This window comes from Henckelia pumila, chromosome 2 (assembly GCF_033568475.1).
Source record: "Henckelia pumila isolate YLH828 chromosome 2, ASM3356847v2, whole genome shotgun sequence".
Lineage (NCBI taxonomy): Eukaryota > Viridiplantae > Streptophyta > Magnoliopsida > Lamiales > Gesneriaceae > Henckelia > Henckelia pumila.
The window spans coordinates 49991212-50019005 of NC_133121.1; the positions used below are offsets into that span (position 1 = coordinate 49991212).

The 27794-nt window shown below is 33.8% G+C and overlaps 1 protein-coding gene and 1 non-coding gene across 2 annotated transcripts; one reads left to right on the plus strand and one right to left on the minus strand.

Annotated features, from left to right (window-relative positions):
• The first annotated feature begins 316 nt into the window (after window positions 1–316).
• LOC140877593 (uncharacterized) lies at window positions 317–27591 on the plus strand. Its single transcript, XM_073281126.1, has 9 exons — window positions 317–480; window positions 683–772; window positions 862–1036; window positions 3038–3232; window positions 4053–4113; window positions 13822–14011; window positions 15747–15915; window positions 15949–16431; window positions 27469–27591. The coding sequence occupies exons 1-9, from the start codon at window positions 317–319 to the stop codon at window positions 27589–27591; spliced, it is 1650 nt and encodes a 549-aa protein (XP_073137227.1).
• On the minus strand, window positions 12200–12310 carry LOC140885773 (small nucleolar RNA R71). Its single transcript, XR_012151189.1, has one exon. It is a non-coding gene; the product is annotated as a small nucleolar RNA R71 (small nucleolar RNA).
• Window positions 27592–27794: the final 203 nt, after the last annotated feature.

The window sequence follows — 27794 nt, forward strand, 5'->3', positions numbered from 1 at the left end:
CCATACCCGAAGGTAAGCAGTGAATCCCCGACTACAAATCATCGACTCTTACATGTTACGACACTATACCCAACCTTGCCACCTGATGACCCCACTTGAGTCGGTAAACAAGTCAAAGTGTAGCACTAGCACATTGAGTCTCAATGTTGTCTTAGGTCATAAGGAATAATAATGTACAACCATAAATATGTGACATACTAATTAACTGAAATATTATTAAAATAAAGATTTTCATACAAGAGTTACTACAAGGACCCTCGGCCAACACTTGGCTTGACGGACACCTACTCATACAGTTGATATGTACACATGGAGCATGGCTATTGAGGAGTTTCCATTAGTATTTGAGTACCTATATGTTTTTCCGGATGAGATTCAAGGGTTTCCTCCAGTTCTTGAAGTTGAGTTCGGGATCGAGCTTATTCCAGGAATGACACTGATTTCTCGTGCACCTTATTGTCTGGAACCAATTGAGATGAGGTAGTTGCAGCAGTAGTTGTAGGATTTGTTAGATAAGGGATATATCTGACTGAGCGTTTCACCTTGGAGTGCGCCAGTACTTTTCCTCAAGAAGAAATAAGCTTCAATGCGTCTCTGTATCGACTAGAGACAGTTGAATCAAGCGACGATAAAGAACAATTATCCTTTGCCATGCATTGATGATTTGTTCGACCAACTGCAGAGTACTTCTATTTACTCGAAGATTGACTTGCGGTCAAGTTATCATCAGATTTCGAGATGCCGATGTTTCTATGACTGCATTGTGTACAAGGTATGGTCACTATGAGTTTTTATTGATGCATTTGGACTGAAAAACGCACTTGCAGTGTTCATGGAATTAATGAATAGGGTCATCCGCAGTTATCTGTACAAATTTGTCATGGTTTTTATTGACGAAATTTTGATCTTCTCGTATTTTGTTGCTGAATATGCGCAGCACTTGAGGCTTATATTGCAGATTCTCCGTGAGAAGCAGTTATATGTCAAGTTCAGTAAGGGCGAGTTCTGGATTGACCAAATAGTGTTACTTGGTCATGTAATTTATCGGGATGATGTTTTAGTGGACCAGAGTAGAATTGAAGCTATATTGAACTGGTTACATCCCACGGCAGCTTCAAAGATTCATATCTTCTTGTTGCAATGAATTAATTTAACCTTACTTAAATTTTTCTCCATTTATAGCTGGATCTTATGCCTATCCCTACATATCGTTTGAAGGGATTACGAATTCGTGGAAACCAACAATAGGTATCATATTTGGGGAATCTGTTCAATTTTATGAGGTGTATTTTTTTGTTCTTATAATTTCCAAATTTGTTGTATTTGACACAGTATTGTGGAATTGGGTATATTTTTTGATTTGCAATATTATACATAATATATATATATATATATTTATAAAAATGATTTTTGTTGAAGAATAAAGTTGTTCATTTTGTCTGGTCACCCGAGTGTGAACAGAGTTTCGATTATTTGAGGAGTCGACTAACTACCGCGCCTGTTCTTGCTTTAGCATCTACATCCATAGGCTATGTGGTTTATACAGATGCATCTCTTCAGGGTTTGGGTTGTGTTCTGACACAGAATTGGCACATGCTTGCCTATGATTCCTGACAATTGAATACCCATGAAGGGAACTACCCAGTGCACAATCAAGAGCTTACGACGATCATGTTTGCACTAATGATTTTGTGTCATTATCTGTATGGAGAGCATTCAAGATCTTTTAAAACCACAATAGTTTGAAGTATTTGTTCACTCAGGCTGAGTTGAACATGCGGCAGCGTCGTTGGATGGATCTTCTCAAAGATTATGATTGTGAGATTAAGTACCATCCAGGTTCTACGAATCCAATGGAAGATGCACTTAGTCGTAAGGTTTGTGTTATTGCTCTTCGCAGTAGTGCAATTCAGGAACATTGTTCTTTGGATTTCATGTTCAGACGCAAGAAAGTACATTAGGAATTCGAAGTCTTTCGGTTTTAGCTAAGCCAAAATGTTTTCATGTATCCGGCAAGTCCAGTTTTTGGACCTAAAGACGCAAAATTTATCCAGGCTTGCTCAGCGAGACAAAAACTCTGATTTCCATATTCATACAGATGGATTGTTGTGTTTGACTGGTATAGTGGTTGTGCCTGATGATTCTTCCTTGCGAGAACAGATTTTGTCTCCGGCTCATCGTAGTAGATTCACTGTGCACCCAAGCAGTGCAAAGATGTACACGGATCTACGTACAATATTCTGGTGGAAAGGTATGAAATGTTGTGTTTACCAATTTGTCTCTCGATATCTTGTTCTTCAGTAGGTAAAGGCTGAGCATTATCGATCGGGTGGTCTGATGTAGAGCTTGGAGATTCCAGATTGGAAGTGGGAGTATGTGACGATGGATTTTGTCACCCACTTTCTAATTTCCTCCAGACAGCGATGGCATTTGGGTGGTTGTGGATAGGTTGTCGAAGTCTACACATTTTCTTCCGTATAACCGCAAGTTTACTTTTGATTGCATGGTGAGGTGTACATCTTGTATATTGTGAGTTTGCATGGACTCCTATTGAGCATAGTCAGTGATAGAGATCCGAGGTTGACCTCACGATTTTGGGGTAGCTTGCAGTGGGCCTTAGTTACTACCTTGAGTTTGAGTACTGTAAATCATCTAGAGACTATTGGTCAGTCCTAGAGGACTATTCAAAAATAAGAGAATATGCTGAGAACTTCAGGGATGAATTTTTTTTATCATGGTAGGATCACTTGCCGATGATAGAGTTTGCGTATAACAATAGCTATCATCTCAGTATTGGCATGGAACCGTTTGAGTCTCTTTATGGTCTCTGTTATCGCACACCCTTATGTTTGGATGAGGTAGGGGAACAATAGGTTGAAGGGTCGGAGTTGATCCAGTAGATCATGGACAAAGTCGAGTTGATCGAGAAAAGGATCAGGTCTGCATAGGAAAAACATGCCAGCCATGACAACACCAAGTATAGACCGTTGCGTTTTGAGACATGAGAACATGTTTTTCTTTGAGTATCACCATTCAGAAGGTTTTGAGTTTCGGTCTGAAGGGAAAGTTAGCTTTAAGATTTATTGGTAAATTTGAGATACTAGAGAAGTTTGGAGATGTGGCTAACCATTTGGCATTAACACCGTCTCTTTCTAGCATTCACAACGTGTTCCACGTGTCATTACTTTGTCAGTATATTGCAGATGAGTCGCACATTCTGTACCCGATAGAGGTTAAGTTAAAACACGATTTGTCATAAATGTATAAACCGCTCAGGATTATTGATAGGAAAGACGAGGTGCTTCGGAATAAATGCATTCCTCTAGTTATGGTTCAGAGTAGCGTAAGGGCACTGAAGAGGCGATTTGGGAATTAGAGTATGTGTTCAAAAAATCCAAAGATGTTTTGATTGTAATTTCCTTTGCGCAGTTCAGTTGCATGTGTTAATTGCAGTATTGTATTTGAGAACTTGTTTTCAGTGTTGTTTTGTTCTGATTATCCTAGTCTAGATTTTGAGGATGAAATCTCTTAAGTTGAGGAGAATGTTGTATCCCGATTCCTAATTAAATTATGAGTCTGTTGATTCCTCTTTCATTCTCTACTATTGTGGAATGCTTCGGGTGTTTTCTTAAGATCTGGTCGATAAAGGAGTTGTGCCTAGGTTTTGAGGCCATTGAATCAAATTCAACTGAATCGAGTATAAGTCTAGAATCTGATTAGCTTCTATGAGTAGCTATTAGTCTAGTTAAGACTTTAAGTAAAAAATAAATGGTATGGTGATTATATGCTTATCGGTTTGGACTAGAGAGCCAGTGTTGCTTGGTTGCTTGAGTAGCTTGATAGAGGTACAAACGTAATATCCTGGTTGAATATGCATGTTCTATGTTTGTATGGTTTATATGGATTATGTGCATTTATTATGTCACGGTTATTATGTTGCATGCATTATCATGTTGAGTCTGTAGCTTGATATTGCAAGTAGTGGGGTCACATAACCCTGAGTTATTGTGTGGATGGATTCTATGGGTTCAGATCAGGTTACTTATATCCAGGTATTCCTTATGGTAAGGGAGTCACCTCTTGATGCGGCGGCACAACGTGCTACATACCATGGTACCATTTTTTTAGCAATAGTTTCCTACCGTGATAGGTTTTCGTCACCGTTAATTTGAGATAGCATTCATAGCATGTGTATACTCATACTTTCGTACAGAGTGTTGTTAGCTTACGTCCTCGATTTTTGGTTCTGGACACCCCATTCTATTGGGCAGGGCTTAGGTTGGACGGATCGGAGGTAGCGATCGTTGAGCTGTAGCAGGGTTGGACTTGTACCGTAGCAGGCTTCTATTAGTGGATTTTTACTTCTGATATTTGATGGGGTTTCATAACATTTGTTTAAGCTTGATTTTGGTGCCGGTTGTATTTTTCTGCCGGTGGTTTTAGTTGTATCATTTAAGTTTTAGCTGGTTTTTAGTTATTACTGTGCTTTAAGATATTTATTGCATGCTTAATTTCATAAGTTAGTGATTCTGGAAGGAGTCACTACATTGCTTGTATTTTCGTGTCTTCAGGTTTTTTATTTGTAAATTTCATGTGCTAAGGCTATTGATTTACCAATCAGTAGACTACATAAAATGACCCGATACTACTACTAATTTTTTTAAAAAAATATTTTACTTTAAAATATTGATGATACATATACACCCATACATATATGTAATTATACTTAAAATAATTCTTCATAAAATATAATACATAATAACATTAAAATATTTATATTTAAAATAGCTTTTCATAAAATATAATTTATAATATATATTTACATGCAATTAAATTAAATACTTAAACATTATTAAAAATCCATGCATACGTAAATCTCAAGCATACTTTATAAATATAATTAAAATTCATGTGCGGAATAAAAATAACTATATATAAAAAAATCCCACAAAATCGTTGTATTATAAGCGTGCAATGGTCACGTGTACACTAGCTGCACTGGATACTCAGACATCCTCACCATCACTAAGGACCACATCATCAACTATAAAATCATTTTCATCTACACATCATTTAAATCTTGTGAGCCTAAAGACTCAGCATATTTCATCCAATAATAAGAAATACTATATAATAAAACCACATGCAAGCACATATCATATAAAAATAGTTTTTTGAAAATGCCTTATGCATGCATGATCTTAAAAACAAATGCATATATACATATATTGCTTAATAATAATCAATGGCACTATCTTCATCATAGTCATCATTCATCATCATATTCACAATACATATTATAATAGGGCATATCATAATTTTGTGAAACTTTCCTGGTTGGTTGAATCTATGATGGTGGCCTTAAAAATGAACGATTGATTAATCATAAATACCAATGTACGTAGCGGTGGGGTCTCGACCTGTATGCTGCCACTTCAAAATGGTTTGCCCTGGATCCATAAGCTCATTATCATAACTATAAGTGCAAAGGGCTCCGGGCTCTAGAATCTCATCCCCAATCACGTGCTTGCCACACTCACTTCAACTTCCATAAAAATATTTTCTTGCATGCCCTTAAACATTACATTAAAATACTTACATGATGCATGAACTTAATAATCATATTTTTCATTATCTTTTAAAATATGTCTATAAATATATATTTAATTATTTTTCATAAAAATAATGAAAATATATTTAATTATTTTTCATTAAAATCATGCACATATAAAAATAATACATATATATATATATATTAAATATATATTTATGGAATTTTATTTGTCATGGGCTCAATCGATGTGGCTGCTCCTTTACTTAAGCCCGTAAAACAAGACTGACCCATTAACAAATAACCCGATCCAATAAAACTTGGCCCATCATAACTAAGCTCGATTACTCTCATGGATCACTAGGCCCAATAAACATAATGGATCAACTAATTTAATAACTTAAGCCCAATAAACAACTCAAATACCCAAGCCCATTAACATAACTTAATAAATACTTAGGCTCATAATTAAATTACCCGAGCCCGAAATAAACTAACACGGACCCAAACCAACATGACTTGACCCACTTAAAATCTAACCCGACCCAGGAGTAACCCTGCTCAAGCTCCTTGAAAGAGTAGGTGTCCGGTTAGCCAACTTGTGGCTAAGGGATTTTGTGACTCTATGTATAAACAATCTTTGTTTAATATAATTTACATTCATTAATGGCATTTTCTTTGTCTTTCTTCATATTGTTATATTGTGATATACTATTGATGTTTTGATAAAGACCTTGAATATACTATAGTGTAAGTAAGATGAGATAGTGAATAAAGAGAGATCACTATTATAAAACACATCTTATAGTCACTGTATATTCTAAACAGTTCCTAGTCAATTGAGCCGTCCGCTAATAAGGATAAGGATCGCTCGAGATTGAGACTAGCATTTGCGATGCCAAGTACCACGTTTCATTGGTAATGAACATGGAGATGTTCAAAGCATGCAAATGGATATTCATATGATGAATGATCAAACTACCCTATTCGGACTTTCCAAGTGGTTATCACTTATCGAGTGGATAAAGTTTGCGGTTTTGGTTGTACACCATTATTCCTTACTACTTGAAACATCATTGAGACTCTATATGCTAGTACTGTACTTTGACTCGTTTACCAACTCTATTGGGGTCATCAGGTGTCGGGATTGGGTACAGTTACGACACATATAGGAGTCGATGCTTTGTTGTCAAGGATTCACCACATACTTACGAGTGTGGATATCCTATGAAATCTGAGGAGATATTAGTGTGACGAATCTCTGGCCAGACTACATGATGTGTTTTAGGTTACTCGGTTTTCCTAGTAACACATGCGATGTCACTATTTGATCTCCAAGATGTAATGCATAGTTATCGAATCTCGAACGACTCTCGATGCACCAATGGTTGTTGATTCGATCGGGATATATGGATGAAGGGACCGTACTGTACGCTAACCAAAATCTACTGGTTCTTGCAGTCACTATCAGTGATACCTAGGGAATCATGGGGCGATGTTGCTAGACACTCTTACCATGATTCGTTGGACAAGTCAGAAATTGTTGTTTCGAGTCACAAGGAGTTGTGAGCTCACGGCTAGCTGTATCCCTGAACCATTGAGGGTCACACAAGTAATGGATTACTAAACCCCGTTGAGATAGTTAAATTTAAAGAGTTAAATTTAATGAAAGAGAAGTTGGACTTCTTAACTAAAAAGGAGTGGAATTTCCTAAAATGACATAGGGATGGGCATTTTTGGAAATCACTGAATTCGGATTCAGAAAAATTATCTTGACTTTAAAAGGTGCATAAATGGTTTCTGTGCACATTAGTGAAATCGGTTTATCAATCGGAGTCATGATGAATTTTATATTAATTTCTATAACAACGGGCTTGACTTGTTGGGCTTAAGTTATGGATTGTGGGCCCTAAGGAGTTAGAGTCCTAATACAATTATAACTTAATTTAGTCTAGAAATTATCTATAAATACATGTGTAATGTTTGAAAATTGACATAATTAATTCTGGCAATTTTCGAAATTCACATAAAATAATTCAAGGGGATTTTCGAAAATCCTCTGCTCCTTTTTGAGAAAATTCGGTTTGTGATTTTTGCGAAAAATTACATTCTGAATTAACAGATCAAATCTGTTTATTCTCATCGATAAACATCTGATTGATTTATAGTGCAATCAATCAGAGGGTTTCTGTTTTCTGTTCGTGGACCTTATTCCGGAGATTGATCGTGAAGTCATCGGTTCCCGGGATATACAAGAAGAGCAGATTAAATTCTATTGGTGTCCATAATCAAGCCGTTGCTTGAAGAGGTAAAATATTATTAATTGTGATTATTATTATTTTACTTGCATAATTTAATCGTAAAGTTTTGATACCCATGATATGGAATCGTTCTATATAGAAAAATAAAAATTTTTAAACTTCCGCTGCACCGGGTATCAATTCTTAATTGATCTGAACACATTTTCAACAGTGGTATCAGAGACAGGTTGCTCAGATCAAACGATTAAATTAATTTATTGTACAAAATTTTTGGCCTCGGGTTTTTGAAACAAAAACAAAAAATTTAAATTAAAATTTAATGGGCATATCGGGCAGCGATCGTCGCTGCCCGGGGCAGCTATTGTCGCTGCCCGGGGCAGCGAACGTCGCTGCCCAGGGCAGCGCACGGTGCTTTCCATGGGCAACGATTTGACCGCAGCCCTGCCCGGGCCCCTTTTTTGGGGCACGGGCTGCCCGGGATTGTCCCGGGTAGCTCGGGAAAAAATTAAAATTGATTTTTAATTAAAATTTTAATATTTTGAAATTTTAGTTTTGGTCCGATCAAAAATTGTTTTTGATTGGTTCACGAGGCATCAGATCGAATTGTTCGAGTCCGAAATTTTTAAAATTGATTTTTGGATAAATTTGAATTTTTGGAAAATTTATAAATTTTATCCGTTAAATTAGATTTTATAAAATCAATTATTTTGGTACAATTGATGATAAGATATGATCTTATGAAAGGATAAGATAAAATTTGATTTTATCTTTTTAAATATGATGCCATTGCATGTTATCCAAATATTTAATTATTGAATTAATTATTGGATAAAAGAATGATTGATTGCCATGACCAAGTTTGTAGGTGTATGTTAGGTTATTTACATTTGGTTTTATTGTTGTTGGGTGGGTTTTATTAATGGACTTGGTTTATGGCCCAATTTGAATTGTCATTTGTAATAAAAAGTGGGCTTGGTTTATGGCCCGTTCCCACCCCTTAAATATGTATCCCCTACTTGTTATCGAAATTTATTGTAAATTTGTTAGACTTAGTGGGAGATAAAGATTTGAAGACAATGGTGGGCCCAGCAGACGATAAAGACCAAATAAATGTAAATGGAAGCTCAATGTAATAGGATTGCATTGCATACTTGCATATCACCTAGGATTGGACTTAGACTCGTGATTGGCAACCACGGGTCGAATAGATAATGGGATCGATCATCCTTAAATAATATATGATATTATTGATGTATGCATGTTTAGACTAAATTGTATGAATCCAGCAAGCATACATAAATTGCATGATGAGACAAATTTTCAAAAATTAAATCTCTCGTTTTAAATATGATTTAAAATTGATATCAAGATTTATAAAAGGGAATTTAAATATTGTTTAAATGTTCCTACCTTCCATCAAAGATCAATGTATGAGATGCTACCCGCGGATACGGTCCGGCTCACATTATTGGGGGGGCCCGTTCGTCAAAAAACTGTACATTGGATCGACACATGTTGTAAGTTGGGTGGAACTCCCATGGGATTGGCTCATATTATTGGGGGATCCACATGACGACCGTCCATCACAACTTAATATTGATGGGTTATCTTGACATGTCACAATAAACGGCGTCATATTATTGGGTCCTTATTGGACATGAGGTAAAAACATGGGGGTTACTTTGGAAGTAATTGAGCTCTACCTTTTGAAAATTATGGTTGGCTGATATTATTCGGGACTTTGATTTGTCAATTGAACTCCATGTTCCCACTAAGGAAAGGAGTTTCCCGTTTTCACTAGAGGGTAGTGAAATCGTTAAAATAGTGGGAGTAAAATTCATAAAATTAAATTTTGCCATATTTTATGTCTTAGTAAATTAATTAAACAATCACTGATTATTGTCTGTTTCTTTTCAGTATTTCATTATAATGAATTTGCGCAATCCACTATACTCAATTCTCGAACAAAACAAATTGACTGGCGCAAACTATACGGAATGGTTCCGTAAATTAAATATTGTTCTAAACTCGGAGAAAATTTTCTACGTGTTAGAAAAGAATCCTCCAAAGGAAGCACCGGCTAATATAAGTCCGGAAAAATTGGCAAAACTTGATCAATGGTGGGACCATGATGTCAAGGCTAAATGCTATATGCAAGTGATGAAAACTTAAAATTTGTAATTATTTATATGTTAAAAAGTGTGTTTTAAATTTTAAGTTTAATTAAAATTATGAAGTTGTATTATTTTAGTGTTATGTGTTTATATTTAAATGTTTTACTAAAATGTTGTATTTTACGGTTTGCGCAGGTTTGGTAAAAATAAAATTACTCAAGCTACAGAGGTCATAATGGAGTAACCTCAAAACCTGTAGAATCACAAAAGAGGCATCTTCAACTTTGTAGAAGACAAGAAATTCCAAAAACTTCATTAAGATGATCAAAATAATCAAACATCAAAATGGAGATAGATTTACTTTTACTATGACCAGCTTGGAGTAAAAATATCATAAGTATTTCATATTTTATCCAAAGGGGTGAATGAGTTGTCCAAACACATCTACACAAAATATCCTACGTGTTCTATGTTGAAAAGAAAGGCTGAATCGGTGGTCTAAGGCATCAAACATGCCAATTAAAGTTGGGTCATGGTATTGACATTCAAGGAGACAAGCACCCACCAACTTTACTATTTCACATTTAATGAGCCTTGGACTCTTGCTCTCATTTGGCCTATAAATAGATGTGTTGTATAAGCTTTGTAGTATGCAAGAGTGTAGAGAATTCTTCATTTGTAAAATAAATATTGTGTGTGTGAGAATAAAAGTTTGAGTGTGCAAGTTTCTCAAGTTCAAGTATGAAATTTCTTTTATCTTTATTCTTGAGTTTCATGTTAATGGAAAGCTAAATCTATTTATGTCAAGGTGAAAAGGTTTCATTGTTGGTCAAGTAAGATTGTTTATATTTTGTATATTCTTTTCTTTTCTATTTTTATTTTTACTAATTGATCTTTATTTGTAGGTATAATTTTGGATGATTTGTTGTTATCTATTTACATCAAATGCTTGGTACCTTGAATGTGGTTACCTTGATTTGTTGTCAAATATGATACAATAAATACTACAATAATTATATACTATAAAAATATGTATCTATTTATAATAAAGTCATATATATTATTTAGACGATAGCGTGACACTGTCGGTTGTTCTAAATAATATATTGTGATTTGAACTAACATTTACTTTCTCGCATCTAACTTTTACTTTATCGCAACTAACATTTACTTTTCCGCAACTAACATTTACTTTCTCGCATATAACATTTACTTTTCCGCAACTAACATTTACTTTATCGCATCTAACATAAAGTCATATATTTTATTTTGACGATAGCGTGGCTCTGCCGGTTGTTCTAAATGAAATATTGTGATTTGATCTAACATTTACTTTTATGTCAATTTATATTTATGCATTTATATATATTATGAGTACCATGTATTAAATATCGACTGATATTAATATAGTGGGAACTATATTATATGATATACTTGTTTAAATATTTCATTGTTCTTTTATGTTTATTCTTATTTTAGTTTCTTTTATTTATTTTTATTAAACAATCTTAAATAAACCAACAATGAACCTTTGAAACCTTGACAATTTTATAATTTGTGTATTTGAAGTTTTATAATAATATTTTTATCTATAATATATTATTGCTAAAATTAAACTTACAACATCCTCTCCGTGGATCGATCTCGTACTCACGAGTATATTACTTGCAGACAACCTACACTTGGGTGAATTACAATTTAAATTGTAGCAAGTTTTTGGCGCCGTTGCCGGGGAGGTATAAATTAAGTTTAATTTTGTTATTATGTAAATAGTATGTTGTTTTTTATTGTATGATTGTTTGGAGTCGTAAACAAAGTGGTAGACTTGTTCGAGTAACTGAAAATATTTTAAACATGGACGATAATTCTAATAATCAAGATGATAATAATAATAATAATCATCATCAAGAACATGAACAACCAAGAACACTTAGGCACCATATGAATCCAATAAGAACTAGTACACCATCTTGTTTAGTTTTTCCTCCTGATGCATCTAATTTCAATTTTAAGCCACAAGTCATTCAACTTTTACCAAATTTTCATGGCTTAGATTCTGAAAATCCATATTTGCATTTAAGAGAATTTGAGGAGGTTTGCAACACTTATAATGATCAAAATTGTAGCATGGATACTGTTCGATTAAAGCTTTTCCCTTTTTCCTTAAAAGATAAAGCTAAAACATGGTTGCAAAATTTGAGATCAAGTTCAATAAGATCATGGGAAGAAATGCAACAACAATTTCTAAAAAAGTTTTTTCCTTCCCATAGAACAAACTCTTTTAAAAGACAAATTACAACTTTTTCTCAAAAACAAGGGGAAACATTTTATCAATGTTGGGATAGATATAAAGAGTTACTTAATACATGCCCACATCATGGTTTTGAAATATGGAGAATAGTTTCTCACTTTTATGAAGGTTTAATACCTAAAGATAGGCAAATGATAGAATTCATGTGTAATGGAACTTTTGAAGATAAAAACCCAAATGAAGCTATGGAATATTTGGAGTCATTAGCAGAAAATGCTCAAAATTGGGATAATATAGGCTCAATTGAACCACCAAGTAAAACCAATAATTCAACAAATGGGGGTGGTATTTATCATCTTAAAGATGATGTAGATGTTCAAGCTAAACTTGCATCTTTAGCAAGAAAAATCGAGTCATTAGAAATGAAAAAGAGTGATCAATTAAAAAGTGTTCAAGAAATTGTTTGTCATATATGTGACACACATGATCATCTTACAAAAAATTGTCCTACTTTGCCTTCATTTAAAGAATGTCTCCATGAACAAGCCAATTATGTTAACAATTTTAAAAAACCAACATTAGATCCTTTTTCACAAACATACAATCCTGGTTGGAGAAATCATCCCAATTTTAGTTGGAGGAACGATAATAATGCACAACCTTCACAACAACCTTTTCAAAATAACCAAAATCATCAAGGTTATGCTCCTTATATCCCACCTCCAAGAAAAAATTTTGAAGATAAAATTCATGCATACATTCAAAAGCAAGAGTCTATCAATATTCAAAACATTCAATCTATGAATGATTTGAAAGAAACTCTTGCAAAATTTGCATCTGCACTTAATATTCATGAAAAAGGAAAATTTCCATCTCAACCATAACCTAATCCTAAAAATCAAAATCAAGAAAAATTTGATCAAGTAAAATCTGTTATTACTCTTAGAAGTGGTAAAATAGTTAATGATCCATATAGTGATGAAAACAAAGATCAGTCAAACTCAAAGAGTAAGGATGAAAATCTTGATACTTTCGAGAAAGATGATACTTTGAGTCCTAAGATTAAGAAAGTTGATGATAAATTATCTGAAATAATATGTGAGTCAAATAAACATGTTCCTTTCCCTCATGCATTAGTTAATAATAAAAAACAAATGAATGATTCTGATATTTATGAAGTTTTTAAACAAGTAAAAATAAATATTCCATTATTAGATGCTATTAAACAAGTGCCTTCTTATGCAAAGTTTTTAAAAGATTTATGTACTGTAAAAAGACAATTGCATGTAAAGAAGAAAGCATTCTTAACGGAGCAAGTAAGTTCTATTATTCAAAATAATTCTACCTTGAAATATAAAGATCCCGATTGTCCAACAATTTCATGTATTATTGGAAAAAATAAAATTAAAAAAGCTTTGTTAGATTTGGGAGCAAGTGTGAATTTAATTCCTTATTCAGTTTATTAAAAGCTTAAGTTGGGAGATTTAAAACCTACATCTGTTACTCTTTTACTAGCCGATAGGTCAATCAAAATACCTAGAGGTATCGTAGAAGATGTGTTAGTTCAAGTCGATAAATTCATATATCCTGTGGATTTTATTGTCTTGGATACACAACCAATAGAAGTACATAACGAAATTCTAGTAATATTGGGACGTCCATTTCTAGCAACTTCAAATGCTTTAATTAATTGTCGAAATGGAATAATGAAATTGTCTTTTGAAAATATGACTTTAGAACTTAATGTGTTCAATTTATGTAAACAACCAAGTATTAATGAAGATGAAGATGATAATGCAATAGAAACAATTGTGGAAGAAAATATACACCAAGAAAACTTAAATCAACAATCTGAAGTTTGTTTAGTGGAAAGTTTTGATTCAAAAAATGTTTTTAAATCAAAGTTATTTGAAGAAATTAATGAACTTGAAGAAGTAAAAGAAAATGATCATCCAAAACTTGAATTTAAACCCTTGCCAATAGAACTAAAATATGCTTTTCTTGGTGAAAATCAAACATATCCTATTGTAATATCTTCTACCCTCTTACCAAACCAAGAAGAAGATTTAATAACACTACTTAAAAAACACAAAAATGCAATTGGATGGACTTTGCAAGATATAAAAGGTATAAATCCTTTAATCTGCACACATAGAATTCATTTGGAAGAAAATGCTAAAACATATCAACAACCACAAAGAAGATTAAATCCACACATGAAAGAAGTTGTTAAAAATGAAGTTTTAAAACTATTAGATGCCGGAATTATTTATCCAATCTCGGATAGTAAATGGGTAAGTCCAACACAAGTAGTACCAAAAAAATCAGGCATCACTGTTATAAAAAATGAAAAGGGAGAATTATTACAAGCTAGGATTCCATCTAGTTGGCGTATGTGCATTGATTATAGAAAATTAAATGATGCAACTAGAAAAGATCACTTTCCGTTACCATTTTTAGATCAAATTTTAGAGAAAGTGGCAGGTAATCCTTATTATTGTTTTCTTGATGGGTATTCGGGGTATTATCAAATACCAATATCATTAGAAGATCAAGAAAAAACTACTTTCACTTGTCCGTTCGGAACTTTTGCTTTTAAAAGAATGCCATTTGGTTTATGTAATGCCCCGGCTACTTTTCAAAGATGCATGCTAAGTATTTTTAGTGACATGATTGAAGAATTTGTGGAAGTTTTTATGGATGATATAACTGTTTTTGGAAACTCATTTGAAAACTGTCTTAAAAATTTGGAAGAAGTTTTAAAAAGATGTGAAGAAAAAAAATCTTGTTTTAAATTGGGAAAAATGTCACTACATGGTTAAATCCGGAATTGTGTTAGGGCATGTCATATCTGAAAAAGGAATTGAAGTTGATAAAGCTAAGGTTGATGTTATTGCTAATCTACCATCACCAAACACGATCAAAGAAATTCGATCATTTTTGGGTCATGCGGGATTTTATAGAAGATTTATAAAAAATTTTAGCATAATATCGAAACCAATTTCAAATCTTTTAACAAAAGATGCACAATTTGAATGGACTCAAGAATGTGAAACTGCTTTTAAAAAAATAATTAATCTTTTAACTACATCACCTATTTTACAACCTCCTGATTGGTCTTTACCATTTGAATTAATGTGTGATGCAAGTGATTATGCTGTAAGAGCCGTGTTAGGACAAAGAAAAGAAGGTAAACCTTATGTGATCTATTATGCAAGTAGAACCTTAAATAGTGCTCAAATCAATTATTCAACAACTGAAAAAGAATTACTTTCAGTAGTGTTTGCATTAGATAAATTTCGATCCTATTTAATTGGTTCTACTACTATTGTTTACACTGATCATTCTGCCATAAAATATTTATCAAATAAACAAGATGCTAAGCCGAGATTAATAAGATGGATTTTGTTGTTACAAGAATTTGATCTTGTAATAAAAGATAAAAAAGGAAAAGAAAATGTAGTAGCCGATCATTTATCAAGAATAATTTCTGAATCATCTCAAAATGAAATACCAATAAATGAAAATTTTCCGGATGATCAACTATTTTATGCTACTACTATGCCTTGGTTTGCTAATATTGTAAATTTTCTTGTGACAAATAAAATGCCTTCTCATTGGAGTTCACAAGATAAAAATAAATTCTTGAAAGAGGTCAAAAAATTTTATTGGGATGATCCTTATTTGTTTAAGTATTGTCCTGATCAAATTTTTCGACGATGCATACCCGACAATGAGGTAAGTAGTGTCATTAAATTTTGTCATTCTGAGGCATGTGGAGGTCATTTTTCGTCAAAGAAAACAGCTGCAAAAATCTTTCAATGTGGATTTTATTGGCCTTCTTTATTCAAAGATACACATTCATTTTGCAAATCTTGTGAAAATTGTCAGAAAATGGGTTCAATTTCAAAACGAAACATGATGCCTTTAAATCCAATCATGATTATTGAAATAATTGACAGTTGGGGAATAGATTTTATGGGTCCATTTCCATTATCTTTTGGATTCACTTATATTTTAGTAGCTGTCGATTATGTTTCAAAATGGATTGAAGCAATTGCATGTAGAACTAATGATCATAAAGTTGTGATAAAATTTTTGAAAGAAAATATTTTTAGTCGATTTGGAATACCTAGAGCTATAATAAGTGATGGGGGAAGTCATTTTATAAATAAATCATTTTCTTCGTTGTTAAGAAAATATGGTATTACACATAAAGTTTCTACTCCATATCACCCTCAAACGAATGGTCAAGTTGAACTTGCAAATAAAGAAATAAAACAAATTTTGGAAAAAACAGTCAATCCAAATCGAAAAGATTGGTCTTTAAGATTAAGTGATGCATTATGGGCATATAGAACTGCATTTAAAACATCATTGGGGATGTCACCATATAGATTAGTTTTTGGAAAGCATTGTCATTTACCTGTTGAAATTGAACATAAAGCTTATTGGGCAATTAAAGCGTTTAATACTAATTTAGATGATGCATCTAAATCAAGAAAATTGCAATTAAATGAACTAGAAGAATTAAGAAATGATGCATATGAAAATGCAAAGATTTATAAAGATAAAACAAAAGCATTTCATGATAAAAATATTATGAGAAAATCTTTTGAAATCGGACAAAAAGTTTTACTTTATAATTCTCGCTTGCATTTGTTTCCAGGAAAACTTAGATCGCGATGGTCTGGACCATTTATTGTTAAATTTGTCTATCCTCATGGTGCTGTTGATGTTGAAAATCCTAAAAATAATAATGTATTTAAAGTTAATGGGCAAAGACTTAAACCGTTTATAGAAAATGAAGTTCTTAATGAAGAGTTTATGCCTTTATATGATCCAACTTAATTGTTACTTATATTTTTATTTTATTTTTGCAGAATTGAGTTCACTTCCCGGTTAAGTGGCGGATAACGGTACTCCGTGACTACTTTCAGTCGGTTTTATTTCAATTTCCCAAAATAATTGAATATATATATATATATAAATATATATTATGGATGAAGCTATCAAAAAACTTGGTAAATATTTTCCATCTGTTTCTAAAAAAGTTCTGAGAATGATTTATGAAGGCAGATGTGAAAGATTGAGAATGCTTATGCAAAAAGGAATCCCGGAGGATATTCGTCTTATAATTGAAGCCAAGGTTCGATTAGGTGGTGAAGTTCCAAAATTCTTACTTGTTCGAAATATGTCTGGACTAGGAAAAAGTACCTATGCGAAGAAAAGAAGGGCTAAAAGGTTAGATGTTTGTCATAATTGTGCCAGATGGACTTGTAATAGACAATGCAGATCTTTGGGATATGTTTCCACAAATAGAGAAGATAAAATTGATTTCATTAAGAATGGGCTGAGTAAAGAGTCATTGGATGATATCTCATTGACTCTTGAGACGCATTCTAGTGGAGATGTACAAGGTCAACTTCTCCGTTTATGGAAACTATTCCAAGCGCAGCGTCATGGTGATGGTCTTGGGAATCTGACTAAAAAAGACCCTATTTGCCAATTTATAAGAAAATTGGATGGTAAGCCAACCCTCGACTCATAAATATTGAAGGAACACTGTGAGCCACAATCACATCACTGTTTATACGCATGCATGTTATTATTATATATTATTTTTTTTTACTATTTTCATCATTTTGTTCACATCTGTATTCCTATTTCTGTCTTATTCCTTGTTTTCCTTATAAAATCACTCAACTCTCTCTATATTTTTTAAAAGAAAAGAAAAAAACATGACAGGATCTTCTTCACAAAAATTGAAAAATATTTGTGTCTTTTGTGGTTCTAATACTGGAAAGAATGAAATATTTGTTGATGCAGCAATTAATCTTGGAAAAAATTTAGCAGAGAGAAAAATTCACTTGGTTTACGGAGGAGGCAATATTGGGTTAATGGGATCTATTTCAACAGCAGCTCATCTTGGAGGTAGTCAGGTTTTGGGTATTATTCCTACAGCTTTAGCTGAAGGAAATATTACAGGTGTTACGGTTGGGGAAGAGTTGAAAGTTTCATCAATGTACGAGAGAATAACTAAAATGATAGAAAATTCTGATGCTTTTATTGCCTTGCCTGGTGGTTTTGGTACTTTAGAAGAAATTTTTCATGTTGTTTCTTGGGCACAACTTAATATCCATAATAAACCTGTTGGCTTGTTGAATATCAATAACTATTATGATGGTTTGTTGACTTTTCTCGATGTAGCCGTGGAACAAAATTTTATTTCAGAAAATTCACGAAGGATGCTCATCTCTGCTTCGAATGAAGACCAATTAATTGATGATCTCCAAGCTTTTGTTCATCAACCTGATTCAGCTATAACAAAGATCAATTGGTCTCAACCAACCAGTAAGAAAAGAAAACTGGATCATTGATTCAACATGTCATGAAATGGTTTGTGTTTGTTCCTCATCTTCAATAATTTCAGGTGATATCTCTTTCATCATGTACTCTTTATTTTTCTTAAAAAAAAAAAAAAATTTAAAATTTTTAAAAAAATATATTTCTATAATAATATTTATTTTTCTTTTTCAATGGCAGAGTAAGGAGTCAAAAACTCCTGACACGCATTAGTTTTTATTTATCATCTTATCACAATAGATTAGATTTTAATATTCCGTATATATTTAAATTGCAAACTACTAAGAAAATGAAGTCTTTTTGTATAGATGTTTATTTATTTTTCTTTTTATCAATTTAATAGAAAATATATAATTGATGGGATATAAGTTATAAATAATATATAATTGTGTGTTTTCAAATACATATTTTCTAAAACTTTTATGAGTATATAATTAAAGTGATATTGATTGAATAAATAATAACATGTATAATTGAGGGAATTAATTTGTAAAAGTTCAATAGTTACTCACATAAATTTTGTGAGTGAGGGGTAAGAATTGAGAAAACAACTTATAAGCTTTTATTGATTATTAAGAAATGGTTGATTACTAGATTAAACCCATTTTGAAAAAAAAAAAAAAAGAAAAAAAAAAAGAAAAATGAAAATTGGCTGCAAAGTTGTTTGAAGTTTGATTGTAAAGATGTAGAGTATTAATATCTCTACTATAATTATTAATGTAATAGATTTACCTCATAAAAAATAAAAAAAATAAATAAACTTTGAAAAAAAATGTTACATTTTCAAAGTTTATTGGAGGTATTTGATTATGTAAAAACAATTTTGCAGCCAAGCAAAAAAACAAAAAAACAAAAAAAAACAAAAAAAAAACAAAAAAACAAAAAAAAAAAAACAAAAAAAAAATGGGTTTATTCTTTGTAAATCATCCTATCTTATTTTCAATATTAGGTTATTTGATTGTCTGCTTTACTAGCCATTTTCAAAGAGTGTATAATTTTCTTCCAACTCCATGAGTGAAAAACAGCTATATATGAAATACTTTAACCCGAGAGAATATGAAGTTGAGACTTTTACATTAATATTCCTGATGATATACATGTTATGAAAATGATTTCTATTATCCTTTTAATTATATTATTCTCAAAGTTTTTAGAAAATATTTATGTAAAAAAATTTATATATATTTAATATTTTGATATTGTGTGAAATATATATGTATAGCCCATCCAATTACATATTAATATATTGGTTGATAATGAGATTTATAAATAAACATATGATCTCCTCACAAGTGTGTTTTTAAAATTTCAAAGTTTGCAAATTTGAATATATATATTAAGGAATAAAAATCTAACTTGTGATTTTATGATATTTTATGATATTTTATGATATTTTATTACTAAGGGACTAGTAATTAGCCGGTTTGGGGGTGATGTGATGAAACTTAAAATTTGTAATTATTTATATGTTAAAAAGTGTGTTTTAAATTTTAAGTTTAATTAAAATTATGAAGTTGTATTATTTTAGTGTTATGTGTTTATATTTAAATGTTTTACTAAAATGTTGTATTTTACGGTTTGCGCAGGTTTGGTAAAAATAAAATTACTCAAGCTACAGAGGTCATAATGGAGTAACCTCAAAACCTGTAGAATCACAAAAGAGGCATCTTCAACTTTGTAGAAGACAAGAAATTCCAAAAACTTCATTAAGATGATCAAAATAATCAAACATCAAAATGGAGATAGATTTACTTTTACTATGACCAGCTTGGAGTAAAAATATCATAAGTATTTCATATTTTATCCAAAAGGGGTGAATGAGTTGTCCAAACACATCTACACAAAATATCCTACGTGTTCTATGTTGAAAAGAAAGGCTGAATCGGTGGTCTAAGGCATCAAACATGCCAATTAAAGTTTGGTCATGGTATTGACATTCAAGGAGACAAGCACCCACCAACTTTACTATTTCACATTTAATGAGCCTTGGACTCTTGCTCTCATTTGGCCTATAAATAGATGTGTTGTATAAGCTTTGTAGTATGCAAGAGTGTAGAGAATTCTTCATTTGTAAAATAAATATTGTGTGTGTGAGAATAAAAGTTTGAGTGTGCAAGTTTCTCAAGTTCAAGTATGAAATTTCTTTTATCTTTATTCTTGAGTTTCATGTTAATGGAAAGCTAAATCTATTTATGTCAAGGTGAAAAGGTTTCATTGTTGGTCAAGTAAGATTGTTTATATTTTGTATATTCTTTTCTTTTCTATTTTTATTTTTACTAATTGATCTTTATTTGTAGGTATAATTTTGGATGATTTGTTGTTATCTATTTACATCAAATGCTTGGTACCTTGAATGTGGTTACCTTGATTTGTTGTCAAATATGATACAATAAATACTACAATAATTATATACTATAAATATATGTATCTATTTATAATAAAGTCATATATATTATTTAGACGATAGCGTGACACTGTCGGTTGTTCTAAATAATATATTGTGATTTGAACTAACATTTACTTTCTCGCATCTAACTTTTACTTTATCGCAACTAACATTTACTTTTCCGCAACTAACATTTACTTTCTCGCATATAACATTTACTTTTCCGCAACTAACATTTACTTTATCGCATCTAACATAAAGTCATATATTTTATTTTGACGATAGCGTGGCTCTGCCGGTTGTTCTAAATGAAATATTGTGATTTGATCTAACATTTACTTTTATGTCAATTTATATTTATGCATTTATATATATTATGGGTACCATGTATTAAATATCGACTGATATTAATATAGTGGGAACTATATTATATGATATACTTGTTTAAATATTTCATTGTTCTTTTATGTTTATTCTTATTTTAGTTTCTTTTATTTATTTTTATTAAACAATCTTAAATAAACCAACAATGAACCTTTGAAACCTTGACAATTTTATAATTTGTGTATTTGAAGTTTTATAATAATATTTTTATCTATAATATATTATTGCTAAAATTAAACTTACAACATCCTCTCCGTGGATCGATCTCGTACTCACGAGTATATTACTTGCAGACAACCTACACTTGGGTGAATTACAATTTAAGTTGTAGCAGCAAGCTAATGTCTGATGAACTCTAGAGGCGATTTGAGGATGCCGTGAATGCTGCTGACATACACATGCACCTCAAGGAACTTTTTGGAGCTCAGTCAAGGTCGGAGAGGTATGCCACTGTCAAAGAGCTCATGACATGCCGCATGCGAGATGGGACTTCGGTCCATGAGCATGGGGTACACATGATTGAGCTCATTGAAAAGTTGGTAACACTCGATTTGACATTGGAGCATGAACTAAACGCGGACTTGTTACTTCTTTCACTTCCTTCGTCGTTTGACGGATTTGTGGTGAACTTCAATATGAACAAGATAGAGGCCACCCTTGAAGAGATGGTCAATATGCTTGTGTCTTATGAGGCCACATTAAAGAAGGATAAACCGGTACTCTTGGTTGGATCCTCTTCTTACTCCAAGAAGGGGCCAAGTGGAAAGGGTAAGAAACGTTCTGCCCCACCCAAGAAAATTGTACCACAAAAGAAGGCCAAGACAAAAGCTTCAAATGTGAACATATCCGGAGATGTTTGCCATCACTGCAAGAAACCCGGTCATTGGAAACGTAACTGCAAGGAATACCTCGAGCAGTTGCGAACTGAAAAGGGTATGTTTTACATTGAAATAAATGTTTCACTTAATAATACTTCTTGGGTATTGGATACCGGATGTGGATCTCACATTTGCAATGATTTGCAGGTGATGACAAGAAGTCGTAAGCTTAGGATGGGTGAGACCCAGCTGAAGCACGGAAATGGTTCCAGAGTTGAAGCCAAAGCAGTGGGAGACGTTTATTTAGTTTTGCAGAACAATTTTAAGTTATTTTTGAGAGATATTTAATTTGTGCCAGATTTAGTTAAAAACATTATTTCTGTTTCTATGCTTGATAGAGATGGTTTTTCTTGTAATTTTATGAATGAGATTTGCAATATTTACAAGAATGAATGTTTGATTGGAAATGGACAACTTGAAAATGATCTATATAACTTACAATTAAAAGACGTTCCAATTAATTATGTTGATAAACCGGTAACAAAAAATAAAAGGAAAAACGATAGTCAAAACCCGGCAAACCTTTGGCATGCTAGGCTAGGTCATATTTTTCTCAAGGAGGATGAACAAGCTAGTGGGAGAGGGCATGTTTGATATGTCTGATATTAACTCTCTATCTACTTGTGAGTCCTACCTAAAAGGTAAAATGACTAAATCTCCTTTCAAAGGAAAGCCTGAGCGTAGTCAAAATCTGTTGTATTTGATCCATACAGATGTTTGCGGACCATTTAGTATCGGTACTAAATTTGGTCACACCTACTTTATTACCTTTACTGATGATTATTCGAGGTAAGGGTATTTATATTTAATGAAATATAAGTCTGAATCATTTGAAATGTTCAAAGAATTCAAGGCTGAAGTTGAAAACAAACAAGGTAGAAGTATTAAAGCACTTTGATCGGATCGAGGTGGAGAATACTTAAGTACCGAGTTTTTGAACTATCTAAAAGAGAATGGGATTCTCTCTCAGTGGACTCCTCCTATGACACCTCAGCTGAATGGTGTCTCGAAGCGTCGTAATCGAACTTTGTTGGACATGGTTCGATCTATGATGAGCTTCACTGAGCTCCCACCTTCTTTTTGGGGCTATGCGCTTGAAACGGCGGTATTGTTGTTGAACAATGTCCAAACTAAAGCAGTAGATAAAACTCCATATGAGTTATGGAATGACAAAGCTCCTAAGTATTCGTACTTAAGGATTTGGAGATGTCCTGCTTACGTGAAGCAGACAGTGAGAGATAAGTTGGATAGTCGATCTATCTTATGTTATTTTGTAGGATATCCGAAGAATTCAATCGGATATTATTTCTATCATCCTTATGAGACAAAAGTGTTTGTTTCGAGAAATGCCACCTTCATGGAGAAGGAGTTCTTATTAGATAAGAAAGGCAAGATGATGGAACTCGAAGAAATTCGAGAAGAACCCAAGATACAAAATAACGACCACACACCTCAAGAACCTTCAACGGACACACCTATATCTAGGAGATCCGAGAGGACTTCTAGACCTCCTATTCGATATGGTCTTCTTCTTGAAGGGGATCAAAGTGAACCCGACATTGGATGTGATCCAAGAAACTTCAAAGAAGCAATTTCTGATACAGATTCTAATTTATGGCTTGAAGCTATGCAGTCGGAAATAGACTCGATGCATACGAACCAAGTTTGGTCTTTAGTAGATCCTCCTGATGGAATTGTTCCAATAGGGTGTAAATGGATCTACAAGAGAAAACTTGGGCCTGATGGCAAGGTACTTACCTTCAAGGCACGATTGGTAGCAAAAGGTTATACTCAAAGACAAGGAGTTGACTATGATGAAACCTTTTCACCAGTCGCAATGTTCAAGTCCATAAGAATCCTTATTACCATAGCAGCATGGTATGACTATGAGATATGGCAAATGGATGTGAAGACTGCATTTCTTAATGGAAACATTAAGGAAGAAATCTATATGTTGCAGCCCGAGGGATTCACATCCATGGGAAGCGAGAATAAGGTATGCAAGCTTCAGAGATCAATTTATGGTCTCAAACAAGCATCAAGAAGTTGGAACTAGAAATTTGATGAAACAATAAATGACTTTGGTTTCATCAAAAACCCGGAGGAACCGTGCGTGTAAAAGAAAGTAGTTAAGGATGCGGTGACGTTCTTAGTGCTTTATGTTGATGACATCCTACTCATTGGGAATGACGTAGGGATGTTGCAGTCAACAAAGATATGGTTATCAGGTAGATTCTCGATGAAGGATTTGGGTGAGGCCTCCTATATTCTATGGATACAAATCTATAGAGATAGATCTAAGAGAATGATAGGACTCACTCAAGCAACCTATATCGACACCATATTGAAAAGGTTTTTTATGGATGAGTCCAAGAGAGGACATCTACCTATGTGTCATGGAGTTTCTCTATCCAAGTCTATGTGTCCCAAGACTGACGAAGAGATAGAGAAAATGACACACATACCATATGCGTCAGCCATAGGTAGTATTATGTATGGGATGATATCTACCAGACCGGATGTAGCCTTTGCTCTGAGTGTCACGAGCAGATATTAGGCCAACCCCCGTCAAATGCATTGGATAGCCGTGAAGGATATTCTTAAGTACTTGAGAAGGACTAAGAATATATTCATGGTTTATGGAGGAAGAGAATTGAAATTGAAAGGCTATACCGACTCTAGCTTCCAAAGCGACGTAGATGACTCAAAGTCAATCTATGGATTTGTATTCATGGTCAATGGCGGTGCTGTCTCTTGGAAGAGTTCCAAGCAAGACACCACAGCAGATTCCACCACTGAGACAGAATACATTGCAGCATCAGCTGCTGCTAAAGAGGCCATTTGGATGAGGAATTTCGTCCAAGAGTTGGGTGTAATTCCCGAATCTGTTGGTCCAGTTCCGGTATACTGCGACAACACTGGTGCCGTTGCTCAGGCAAAGGAACCAAGGTCTCATCAAAGATCCAAACACGTACTGAGGAAATACCACATCATCCGGGAGATTGTGGAAAGAGGAGACATCACTGTCGAGAGAGTGGCCTCTACAGACAATATCGCTGATCCACTTACTAAGCCCTTGCCAGGACCATTGTTTGACAAACATCGCGAAGCAATGGGATTGCGTAGGGTGACTAGTTGGCTTTAGGGCAAGTGGGAGATTGAAAGAGTGGGTGTCCGGTTAGCCAACTTGTGGCTAAGGGCTTTTGTCACTCTATGTATAAACAATCTTTTTATAATATAATTTACATTCATTAATGGAATTTTCTTTGTCTTTCTTCATATTGTTATATTGTGATATACTATTGATGTTTTGATAAAGACCTTGAATATACTATAGTGTAAGTAAGATGAGATAGTGAATAAAGAGAGATCACTATTATGAAACACATCTTATAGTCACTGTATATTCTAAACAGTTCCTAGTCAATTGAGTCGTCCGCTAATAAGGATAAGGATCGCTCGAGATTGAGACTAGCATTTGTGATTCCAAGTACCACGTTTCATTGGTAATGGACATGGAGATGTTCAAAGCATGCAAATGGATATTCATATGATGAATGATCGAACTACCCTATTCGGACTTTCCAAGTGGTTATCACTTATCGAGTGGATAAAGTCCGCGGTTTTGGTTGTACACCATTAGTACTTACTACTTGAAACATCATTGAGACTCTATATGCTAGGACTGTACTTTGACTCGTTTACCGACTCTATTGGGGTCATCAGGTGTCGGTATTGCGTATAGTTACGACACATATAGGAGTCGATGCTTTGTTGTCAAGGATTCACCACATACTTGCGAGTGTGGATATCCTATGCGATCTGAGGAGATATTAGTGTGACGAATATCTGACCAGAGTACATGATGTGTTTTAGGTTACTCGGTTTTCCTAGTAACACATGCGATGTCACTATTTGATCTCCAAGATGTAATGCATAGTTATCGAATATCGACCAACTCCCGATGCACCAATGGTTGTTGATTCGATCGGGATATATGGATGAAGGGACCGTACTGTACGCTAACCAAAATCTACTGGTTCTTGCAGGCACTATCAGTGATACCTAGGGAATCACGGGGCGATGTTGCTAGACGGTCTTACCATGATTCGTTGGGCAAGTCGGAAATTGTTGTTTCGAGTCACAAGGAGTTGTGAGCCCACGGCTAGCTGTATCCCTGAACCATTGAGGGTCACACAAGTAATGGATTACTAAACCCCGTTGAGATAGTTAAATTTAAAAAGTTAAATTTAATGAAAGAGAAGTTGGACTTCTTAACTAAAAGGGAGTGGAATTTCCTAAAATAACATAGGGATAGGAATTTTTGGAAATCACTGAATTTGGATTCAGAAAAATTATCTTGACTTTAAAAGGTGAAGAAATGGTTTCTGTGCACATTGGTGAAATCGGTTTATCAATCGGAGTCATGATGAATTTTATATTAATTTCTATAACAACTGGCTTGGCTTGTTGGGCTTAAGTAATGGATTGTGGGCCCTAAGGAGTTAGAGTCCTAATACAATTATAACTTAATCTAGTCTAGAAATTATCTATAAATACATGTGTAGTGTTCGAAAATTGACATAATTAATTCTAGCAATTTTCAAAATTCACATAAAATAATTCAAGGGGATTTTCGAAAATCCTCTGCTCCTTTTTGAGAAAATTCGGTTTGTGATTTTTGCGAAAAATTACATTCTGAATTAACACATCAAATCTGTTTATTCTCATCGATAAACATCTGATTGATTTCTAGTGCAATCAATCAGAGGGTTTCTGTTTTCTGTTCGTGGACCTTATTCCGGAGATTGATCGTGAAGCCATCGGTTCCCGGGATATACAAGAAGAGCAGATTAAATTCTGTTGCTGTCCATAATCAAGCCGTTGCTTGAAGAGGTAAAATATTATTAATTATGATTATTATTATTTTACTTGCACAATTTAATCGTAAAGTTTTGATACCCATGATATGAAATCGTTCCATATAGAAAAATAAAAATTTTTAAACTTCCGCTGCACCGGGTATCAATTCTTAACTGATCTGAACACGTTTCCAACACTCCTGACCGCTGCACGAACTCAAACACTCCAGCTCTAGCCCCCTTTTTCACGCGCAGACCATGAGCAGCTCTAGAAACTCCGTTTATGCCGCCTGCTCCGGCCACCTTTGGCCAGAGCCCCTCTGCCCATGCTTATCTAACATCAGGGTGGTCCAAACCCAACAAACCTGATTCCTAACCGTGGCCTATATAATGAGAACGAACAAAAACAACACAGCAATTCATCAGCTCGCGTGCTCAAAACGCGACCCCCAACATCAGGCCTTTCGCCCGCCCAGATCCGGCCACCACCGGCCATAGCACCACCGTTAGGACCTTCCCCAAGGTCTTGGGGTTCTAAGCAACCAAAACCAGACCCTAACTCGACCTATAGACCTGGAACGACCCCCTACACTAAACCTTCTCAACATGCGCGAGTTCTGCATACATGGAAGAAGATCTGAATGGCCAGCCATCCTATGCCCTTAGCAACTGAACCAACCCATTCCCTAGACTTATATGGATCCTACCAGGACCCATGAATGTCTTGGAACAGTCGCATCC

What these genes read in the sequence shown, in the direction of transcription:
- LOC140877593 (XM_073281126.1), top strand. Translation starts at nt 317, where the DNA reads ATGGCTATTGAGGAGTTTCCATTAGTATTTGAGTACCTATATGTTTTT. An exon ending in GAAGAAAATATACACCAAGA is followed by an intron (nt 14,012 to 15,746) that starts AAACTTAAATCA and finishes TACTATGCCTTG; the next exon opens with GTTTGCTAATATTGTAAATT. An exon ending in GATGCATACCCGACAATGAG is followed by an intron (nt 15,916 to 15,948) that starts GTAAGTAGTGTC and finishes TGTCATTCTGAG; the next exon opens with GCATGTGGAGGTCATTTTTC.